General features: G+C 39.1%; 2 protein-coding genes across 5 annotated transcripts; both read right to left on the reverse strand.

The window, feature by feature from the left end:
• Positions 1-181: 181 nt before the first annotated feature.
• Positions 182-5,732, reverse strand: LOC116209879 (2-dehydro-3-deoxyphosphooctonate aldolase 1-like). The gene is made up of 14 exons (XM_031543622.1): positions 5,575-5,732; positions 5,387-5,472; positions 5,187-5,284; positions 4,457-4,553; positions 4,005-4,070; positions 3,492-3,551; positions 3,322-3,396; positions 3,073-3,148; positions 2,929-2,987; positions 2,109-2,153; positions 1,847-1,945; positions 1,383-1,430; positions 1,128-1,175; positions 182-725 (listed from the first exon to the last, which is right to left on the reverse strand). Exons 2-14 carry the CDS (start codon positions 5,423-5,425, stop codon positions 669-671), a joined length of 867 nt encoding a protein of 288 aa, XP_031399482.1. The 5' UTR covers positions 5,426-5,472; positions 5,575-5,732; the 3' UTR covers positions 182-668.
• A 1,202-nt stretch (positions 5,733-6,934) lies between these two features.
• Positions 6,935-10,411, reverse strand: LOC116209880 (50S ribosomal protein L24-like). Of its 4 annotated transcripts, none has more exons than XM_031543623.1 (7): positions 10,258-10,411; positions 9,667-9,790; positions 8,561-8,672; positions 8,382-8,477; positions 7,693-7,796; positions 7,443-7,579; positions 6,935-7,187 (listed from the first exon to the last, which is right to left on the reverse strand). In XM_031543623.1, exons 3-7 carry the CDS (start codon positions 8,618-8,620, stop codon positions 7,105-7,107), a joined length of 480 nt encoding a protein of 159 aa, XP_031399483.1. In that variant the 5' UTR covers positions 8,621-8,672; positions 9,667-9,790; positions 10,258-10,411; the 3' UTR covers positions 6,935-7,104. The 4 variants fall into 4 exon arrangements, with proteins under 4 accessions (XP_031399483.1, XP_031399484.1, XP_031399485.1 ...); XM_031543624.1 differs by having other exon boundaries at positions 8,561-8,675; XM_031543625.1 differs by lacking the exon at positions 9,667-9,790 and having other exon boundaries at positions 10,258-10,389.
• Between the last annotated feature and the right edge of the window lie 85 nt (positions 10,412-10,496).

The raw sequence follows: 10,496 nt of genomic DNA on the forward strand, positions 1-10,496 counted from the left end.
TTACATTTCAGTCCCTTGAGTCGAATCTTCGAATCCATTTAGGCTTTTAACAGTTAACAGAACCTCACATTTAGGTCGTTCTCAATGTAGACCACTGACGTATAGCATTTCATATATAACCTCCCAGTATTAGGCATATAGACCACTAATGTTAAGCATTTCTCATTCAATCTGCACAGACTTTACAAACATTAACGATCATCATTCATGTATTTAAATTTTAGATAGACCTACACTTGCCCCTTGTTTTTCTCTCGAACTGATTGAACATCGATTACCTAAATAGGGACTCTGGATTGCGAATTCCGGAATATAATTAGACTGCCCAACATAAGATTAAACTGACAAGATCAGATATAATAATCTACAAGGTGAGCATCTTGACCCATTAACACACGCACTTTTAACCGTCTTTGATGTCTAAAACAAACCTATAAAAGCATGAAGTTCTGATTCTACAGTGACTTGATTCACGAGTCTGGCCAATCTGGTGCCGTCTTGAAATCGGACATCGATGAAACTGCTTCTAGTGAAATGCCCGCCACAACTTATTCCACACTCAAAAGGAGAGATGATAGAAGTAACTGCCAAAGAACAATGAAGGAAAAATTCCTCCTACGTCCAAGAGTTCCATGAAAGCCTGGCCAGGATCCCCAACTGATCACACCTCATATGCGATACGGTGTCAGATCAATTTTGAACTTCTGCCTCCCCTTGCTCACCCTCTTCAAAGATCAAGAAAGGAAAATCGAACGTTAACTCAATTCGACTGTAAGCCACGAGAAACTCAGTGGGGTTCGAGAAGACCAGAAAGGTTCTGTGTGCTACTGGGTAAGTATATGAACAAGAAGAATCGAGAGAAAGTCGGTGAGGTGAGAAAGGAGATGCATCTGATGAGAGTTAAGCACCAGCGCAGCGGGAAAATTAAGCCATAGACCATTCATTCACAAGATAGATTGGGATTTCGGTTGACGGTTCAAGTGATTTCTCTCTTAAGCATATACTTGGTTCTATATCAAATGTAGTTTTGTCCCTGAATTTTGCTGGCAAGATCAAGATTTTTTTCACAGTTCACACGAAAACAACAAAGCATTTAAACTCATTTGAGCACAGGAAAAGGTACTTACAGCTATTGCAACAAGTTCTTCAAGCAGTTCCTCCAGATGGCGCAAAGGCTGTAATTGATGTTGAGATATTATATCAGGACCGAATGATGTATGTGCCTCAAAATTATATAAAACTTCATATTTTGCTGAAAATAAATGAAACTCAGTGCAAGAGAACCAACTCCCACGAGTAGACTTATACAGTAGTATGAGAATCTGGGTAACTGGTGCATTTAAAGGATCGTCGTGCACCTGAGAACCCAAAAGAAAACTCACCCATTGAGTCGGACCGTCAACAGGTGCATTTAAAGGATCGTCGTGCACCTGAGAACCCAAAAGAAAACTCTTAGAGAAATTGGACACAAACACAAACCAATTGGGTATCAGCAAGAAAGCATGCAAGTTTTTCCTTTTCTAAAATAGAAATCATTTGAAGGTTTCTCTAATAACTCCGCAATTTTCATTCCCTGCAGGAAGGAATAAATACATGATCATATGATAACTCCAATGATCTAATTGTTAAATCAGTTAAAACCCTGTAATAATTTCTAAAACAAATGCAGATGCAGTATCTAATATGTCAGCTCCTTTTATTGTTTCTGCTAAGCATAGTCGGTGGTGACTGGAATGAAGATACATCTGCTTGGGTAAGCATTCTCATAATTTGATGGGCCAATTACTTCAAAGGCATGCACAAGTCATGAGATTATGCATGATCGGATCTAGCAGATTCAGATTACCTCCATAAATATTCCATCAACTCCAACAGCAACTGCTGTTCTGGCAATGCATGGTATCAGTTCACGAAGGCCCCCACTAGCAACACCTCCGCCTTCCAACTGTAAGAAATACCCATATATGATATAATAAATCTACACCAGACATCTACATATCAATGGTACATTCTATTCAACAAAATTGTGGAATGCCTCTGTTCTCAGCGAAGATTAGCAACTAAACCGTACAGAGCTCTTCTGCAAACATGAAATAAGTTATTCATACCGTTTTCCCAGCAGGCTGTTGGAGAGAATGCGTAACATCAGCTACCTGCATACCATCAACAAATTAAAGAGTAGATTCGTAAGAAGAAATGAAGTTGGATGTAGCACTGGAGAATGTAGTAGTTCAGCTGTATATGTAATGAAAGCCAGTTCCCTTTCTAACCTGATAAATCAATTTCACTGTTCACTTCCAATTGTTTCGAGATAGAAAGTTCTATTATAACAGTCAATATGGATTTTAAGGACCTAGATCTTAAGGCCCATTAGAATTACAAGAGAGAAAAAGGTGACTCACTCATCATGCCCACAATACAAGTGAAAAATGAATCAATTAATGCAAATGAAACAAAGTCCTTAAAGGACTTTAATAGCTAATAATGCTCTGTTGCTCCATGGAAATCTCACCCCGGTCAACAAAGAAGGAAAGTGACAAAGGGTGGCCCATAAAAAGTTAGTCTGCATTAGCTGAGCATGCTAGATCATATAAGCCGGTTTCATTTCATATGTGTTATCTATTTTGAAGTCTCAAACTTGACATTTACAAAAAAAAAAAAAAAAAAAAAAAATCAGTGATCTACCCGGCTGATTCTAGCCGGTTCGATGGGTTTTCAAAGAACCACCTGGTTCCTTGGGGTTTCACCAGAGTTAAAGTGCAAATAAGTTCATTTAAAGAATTGGATCAGTCAGGCACTGGTTCCAAGTTCAACCAGCCAGTCTGGTCCGGGTTATAAAACTATGCACGATGTAAAAAGTGAACCAGAGAGTTGTGCACTAAGAAATCATAAGCAACCATTGTAAGGGAAATGCAGCTGATAACTTACAACTGGACAATTAGCTTCTCTCATCCATTCAAGATTCCGTGGATCAACAACCAAATCATCTACAAATGAAGAGAAGAAGATGAGGACTAACGGGACCGATAAGTGGATCTAACATATGATTCAATGACAAGATAGTGGTCAAGCTCTTATGAGATAAAATGCAAACCATTACATTTGGATTCCCAGCCAGTCTTATTTTCTCAGCAGAGTTCACCATAACCTGCAAATATGTCAAAATGCAAGTCGTGAAAAGAATTGCAGCATACAGGTGTAAGAAAAGGCTACTAGCTTGCACCTACACAGTGACTTTCCTTGGGAAGATGAGATTCCACATTTTAACAAGGAATGCAAGCAACACAGAGGCTACAATTGTTGAGAAGAAATGTTACTTACAGTAGAAGCACAAAACTGCCCTTTCTTAATGTTGATGATTTTTCCAGTCTTCGCTGCTGCCACCAGGAGATCTGTCTATCATTATAACAAATTTTAAAAGTTAAATACACTCATAAAATGCAGACAATAACGCAGATTTCAACAAAATACAAATTTATTCACTAGCAAACCTGACGGCACAAAAATGCCGGGATTTGGATAATATCTGCAACTTTGCCAACCGCTTCGCACTGAAAAGAAAGATGAGGAAAAATGTATTACGTAGTGCTGATGCTAGCATGCAAAACTTCATGCACTGTTTTATGCCAGTAGCATGCATCGTTAGACAATATTTACCGCAAAACCCCTTGCATTTTCCTTTGGCATCATGAATTCTATATAGTAAATGAACTTCACTTCTTGCTATACTGCTAAAGCTTTCAAAAACATATGAACATCTACACTACAGGACATATATTAGTAGTTATGCAATTCAACATTAGGAACTAGATGTCTCATATGATGTTCCTTTATGTAATATGTGGTTTTTATCAATCTTTGAAGAGGACTCACACCATTAGCTGCCATCTCATAATTGTAATGATGTTGAAGAAAGATTTTGAATATAAGAGATATCTCACGTGTATACTTAGGATAAATGTCATGCAATATTAGTTAGCAGGCATGAAACCAATAAAGAATACCTGGATAGTTTCATGCACGTCAGTTATTATGGGAATGTCATAAGCTACCTTAACCTTCTCAAGGATCTGTAATAGATGTCCAAAAACTTTAAGTTACCAAAGGATCTTCATGGTGATAGCTCACTGAACATGCTGAAATTTTCTGATTGAGTCAAAACTAGAATAAGCAAAAAGAATTTTTTAATTACCAAAGAAAAAAAAGAGATTCTTTTCTGACTATTTACAGATATAAACAAAGTGGGAAACACATTTATGTTTAATGCATTATCGGTTTACATGGAGGTGCAGCATGTCATTTCTGGTATCTAATGTACTCGGCTGAAACGGCATGATGACATCTCAGGTTCTTTTTTCCCTTAATATTCTGGGTATTAGACATTATGTGAAAAACCGCTTCATCCTTAGCATCTATCAAAGCTAACTTGTTTGCAGATGTTAATGACAGAAAACACCTTCAGACCCTCGGCCATGCCAGGTCCCCGAGATGATTTAGATGACGTGCGGTTAGCTTTGTCAAAGCTTGACTTGAATACAATTGGTAAACCAACTCTGCAAAATGCACACAAAACTGTCACAAGATGAACCATGAATTAAACCAACAGATTTCATCAAAACCCGAGAACAAACCTACAACTTCTATGAAGCACAGTCTAGGCAGATGCTATCGCTTCTCTTATTTCAAGACAAATACGTGATAATAGTCAAAAACAATATCAGGGTTTCTTTTCCTTTTTTTTCTTTTTTTTTTCCCCTTCTTGGGTGTGGATATGTATAAGTAAATGGTCTACATAAGGGTTGCCGGTGGCTTTCTCTCTCCTTAGTTTCTCCAAAATCTTGAGAAAATCAGTAGAGTACATCTGAATTCTGAAAAATTCAAATCATATGCTTAATTTGCCACCCTGATTTCAAGCAATCACCCCCAATTTTCCCCTTAGATTCCCCCAAGCCCCAATAAAGGTTCCACCTATGAGGACAGTTCATTTTAATTCACTAAATCCTGAACCCCAATATGAACAGATCACATTATCTGATCAGACAAATAACAGCATAACAAAGAGAAAGACACCGCCATTTGAAGATCAAATTTTGTCTGCTGACATCATGAAAGAAAAGGTGGAAACATTATCGTTCATTGCATTGTCTTTAGCAGAGAAAGGGGGAACAAAAGGGCTGCATACATACTTCAAAGCGACAGCCTTAATCTGCCCGGCCATACGAAGAATATGCTCCTCGGACTCGATCACATTGGGACCGGCCATCAAGAAGAGAGGTTGCGCAGCCTGCGGAGAACCGATTCCCGTGTAACATCACATAAATTGATACAGTAGCTTTCACAAAATCCATATATAGAGGGGGAGAGAGGGCAATGGAGAAGCTCCAACCTTGAGCTTGTTGAAGAGAACTGCTGATGACGAATCCATTACAATCTCCCAAATGGACGACTACACAAGCTTAATGTACTATACTACTGCATTCGAGATCAGGATGAAGAGAAGACGGAAGATTCAGAATCGTTGGAGTGAAGAGAGAGGAAACGAATCAATCAATGAGACCAAAGGAGAGAACTGACCGATGGCTCGCCAATGGCGGACGGATATTCGCTCCCGCTGTTGCAGACAAAACAGTACAAAGCCACGAGGCTGTCTGTTCTTCTGCAACGCTGTAAGTGAAAATTACAGAAAGTTCCCTTATGTCTTGGAAAATTAGAAACTGATCCCTGTACTTATGATTCTCTCTCTCTCTCTATCTTTTGCACTCTCTTGTGTGATTGACCGACTTGCTATCAAGAGAAGAACCGAACTGCAAAGCAATACTCAAACGATGATGAGCAATATGAATGGTTTCTCGGAGGAACTTCAGTTGCACAGGATCTGACTTGTCTGAAGCGTTTGGTTTCAGAGTTAAATAACTTTGATTTTGATTGTGGAAAATGACAAATGTTATATAATGTGTTGAGTTAAAGTTAAAGTTGACTTGGAAAATGTGTATTTTTATTGTGTAGTGAGTTGAGTTAAAGTTAAAGTTAAAGTTTTTGTGATTTTAACCCTGAAATCAAACGGGCCGCTTTTTATCGACCTCCACCTTCAACCACGGCTTCATACCCCATAAATCCAAGTACTCCACAATATTAAGCTCTAAATTACCTTGCAGCCGTTGCAGACCCAAGCAGGGTCATCTAGTTTTATTGGAAAGGAGGTGCACGTACTTCTACAAGTCTGTGATCATAACTTGTTGTGGTACCGCATTGGAAAGTTTTGGATAATGCTTGAGAAACTTATCATCCAGAAGCTTGGTGTGTTTGCTTTTAGAGTTAAACAGAGTTGAGTTTTAAATTTAATTAGGTTGTAATAATTGTATTTTTGAATTATAAAAAAAAAGTGAAAAGGGAATAAATAGTTGAAAGAAAGTAATGATCGTGTTTATTGAATTGTGAAAAAAAATAATTGAGAGAATTTAATATTAAAAATTAAATTAAATGATTAAATAATTAAAAAATAATAATAATTGCATTATTGATTTTTATTGTGTATTGAATACAATTAAAGTTAGAGTTAAAATTATAAAAACTCGTTACGCCGATACAATGTTTTAGACTGCCTGATACATCGCCAGTTCGTTTCATTAATGACATCGCTTTTTCTTTGTCATTTTGCATTTTAGCTGAAGGTGAAATGTCGAGAGGTCACCTTTTTACCACTATGGACCTCAGATTAAATGAGTTTAGAGGACGACTGCGGGAGAGTCACAGAGAAAATCGATCCCATGGAAGTTTTTGATATAGCTTTTGTTGTTTTCAGTACAACAAGCATACCACATACCCGGACAGTCTCCCACCGAGCACATATAGAATGCCCACAACTACACGAGGAATGTGGTCCAAAGACTAGACAAAGGAGTTAAGAGGGGAATTAAATTGGAACCCCGTGGCGGAAAAGCATTAGCCAAAGACAAGACTTACTTCAGATCAAAATAGTATTAACATTCATGCAAAGTGTTCCAATTATTCCCTCCAAAACAAAGTATCTGGCACAGTTTAATCCGTTGAGAAAGGATGTGACTAAGGCTCCTACATTCACTACAACCTCTTGAACCAGTTTGCTTAAAGGTCGGGCATGCCTTTTCCTGTTTTGGCATCGTATGTCTTCTCCAACACAACATCCATTGGAGTATCCTTCGGCCCAGCTGCAAAAAGGAGAACCAAGTGAAATAAGACATCAAAATCATGATAAAAGAACTATCACCCTCCAAATGTACTGAGCGGTGGCAGGCTTTGAACTTGCTCACTAACTCATTCATGATATCAATACTCCCACCATCAGCAGAGGTAATTCTGTATCTATCAGTGTAGTTGATAGAGCACAAGCGGCATCGAAGATCCATGCATCGAATTATGCCAGAACTGATATTAAAGATATTTAGTGAGATTTGAGAAAGTACCAACTGTCGGTCGTGGAGTAGTTCTTATCTTCAATATCTCAGGACGAGGAATTATGGAACCGGATGCTCCCTGACCTCTTGAAACTCTCACTTTAGTGCCATCTTCGAGGTATCTAACTCCAATCTTGCAGGGATTCCTAAATTGGAGGAATGAAAAGATACAGTGAGATCAACCCAGTTCAATTCAACAAGATAATCATAAATGAGGAGAAAACTTGCTAGCAAGACATAATTCCAGAAACACTGGTACCCTGTTACTGGGTCAACGACTTGGACATTTGAGACATGAAGAGGCGCTTCTACTGTAAATATCCCACCCTCATGACCTTGGCCTTGCTTGATGTGCTTCTTGACCTGAAAATGAAATAATTCGCATGAGAGGTTAATTTACAGACGAGTTACATGATACATGTATATCACAAAAGGGTAGATCATGCAAAATCCAATTTCAAGAGCCTAGACAAATTTGAACACGAGTACCAAAAAATTTTTGAGGTATCAACAAGAATATCTATTTGATGCTGAGAGCTCACAAGCAACTGAGCGGAGGCCTACAAAATTTTGAAAATATATTTTACATTTGACATTTTGTCCTCGTATTATCATATCAGCGTAAAAAATGAACCTTGTACTGCATTGTGCCACCTAACCACGTGAATAGAAAAGCAGTAACCAATGTAAAAAAACTTCTTTGGTGAAAACACAATACAGATGGTGGAGCTCATAAATACTATAAAGAGCAAGACAACTAATGCTAGCGCCCTCGCATCGACACAATTTAACCTCTCAATGTTTTGGATGCATTTGGAAGCACATATATGACATGGCTAAATGCGGCATGCTGGAATCTACTAAAAAAATATGCCTCTTATAGCAGGAAAGATTGGTTTCTGAGAGAGAGAGAGGGAGAGAGAGAGGTTAAATTCATTCAACACTTGCCAGGTTTTTGCCCTCAACAATAATACGGTTTTGAGAGCGGATCACCCGCTTTATAACACCAGTCTCGCCCTTATCTTTTCCCCTAATTATCATCACCTACAACCGAAAAAGATGAGTGCTATATAAAAAAATAGACAACAACAAATTGGAATATTTTGGCAGCAATTTGTTGGGCTCACATTGTCTCCCCTGAGAATCTTCCAATTCTGGATGAGCTTCTGAGCTGCTTTCCAACCCATGATAAATAAAGAAAGAACCCCCCACTAATCAGCAATGCAACAGCCACGCCACCTGCTATGTCACCAGCAACAATCTATCAGCTGTCAAAGTCTAGCATGCAGAGGGAGCAAACCCACTGCCAACACCAACAGAAATGACGGAGTCGGTCAATCCTAACACCCACCAACATGCCGTAAACAGTATTTTATAGAATCAAACAAACAAAGCAAGAGAAGAAGAAAAGGCAAAAGCAATTCCTCGAGCCATGAACAACAGCAGGAGACCTCAACACCAGTCCTCACCGCGGCACTAGATGGTAAGAACTTCATCAAATGATCAACCGGGTAACCCATCACGAGGAAAATCATTGACAGCAGACTGGACAATGATTCCAACAGTACAGACAAGATGGTGCAATACAAGCAAGCAGATCAATAAGCTGCTGCTTATTAACAATTTCATCAGCACAATCACAGTGCAATTCCAATTTCCAAGCAAAAAACAATTTTAGTATTGGCCACTGGAAGTCTGGAACCATCAAGATTCAAGATTACCCATAAACAGAAATCACTTATCACCTGTTATCAATTGATAGTATCAATCAAAAATCAATTTGATACAAGTTCAAGAAAGTTGTTTTTTGGTGATTAGATGTTTGTTTACTGTGTAGTAACAGAAATACCCGTTTCAGATACTTACCCAATCAGGTCGATCCGAACATAGTAAGCAGAGAGGCAACCGCCGATTACGTTATCAGGCCCATATTAAGAACAAGAACAAGAACAAGAACAAGAAAGAGCATCCCCTGAAAACAATCAATCTTCCAGTGCTTGAACAGGAAAAGAGTAACCGTGTTTCGGAAATCGAGAAATAGTACGATGATTAGCTAGTAACAGCATCATCAATTAGTCAAGGTATTGTCGACCTCGGCGCAGAATTCAAGCAGTTTTCGAAACTCGGACCTATTGAAAAGCTTCCCCGGCTTATCGTTCAATCAATTAGGGCGAGAAACTAAGGAAGACGAGCACAAGGCGGAGAATGAATGAGACCAAAGGAGAGAACTGACCGATAGTTCGCCGATGGTGGACGGATATTCGCTCCCGCGGTTGCAGACGGAGCAAATGGACCGGCGAGGTTTTATGGAAACGGCGAGGTCCTGAAGAGAAAACAGGACAAAGCCACAACGCTGTCTGCTCTTCCACAACGTTGTAACAAAAAATTACAGAAAGTTCCCTCAAGTCTTGAAAAATTAGAAAATGATCCCTGTACTTATGATTCTCTCTCTCTCTCTCTCTCTCTCTTGCAGTCCATTAGGTGATTGATCGACTTGCTATCAAGAGGAAGAACAGAACTGCAAAGCAATACTCAAACAATGATGAGCAATATGAATGGTTTCGGCTTGTCATCTCCCTCATCGACCTCCACCTTCAGCCAGCGGCATTCACAACAAAGCTACCTTTTTGGGACAAGCAACGAATCACCAAAAAATCAACATTTCAATGGAATTTCAAATTGGATTTGGGAATCTCAGATCCTATTCACGGGCTTCACTGACTCTCATCCATTCCATTCCAAGAAAAAACCAGAAACCCGGCAAAAGCGAAACCCGAGTCTCAGATATAAAGGAACAGAGAGAGAAGGGAAGAACCCAACTGACCAAATCAAGGAGGGATGTTCTTCGTCGCGATTGTAGAGCAGAGCAGAGCAGAAGGGGTCGGTGAATCTTCAATAGCCGCGTGTCGTTTTTTTCTTCTCACTGATGAACGGAAGGAGAGGAGACGAACACTAAAATCCATAATATATGAGCTCAGCTCTCCGTTGAGGTTTATTAAAGTGGAAATTACGAAATGCTCCCTCAATTACTTAAAGCTTTTGAACGAGCCCCTATAGGATCGG

This window comes from Punica granatum, chromosome 6 (genome assembly GCF_007655135.1).
Source record: "Punica granatum isolate Tunisia-2019 chromosome 6, ASM765513v2, whole genome shotgun sequence".
Lineage (NCBI taxonomy): Eukaryota > Viridiplantae > Streptophyta > Magnoliopsida > Myrtales > Lythraceae > Punica > Punica granatum.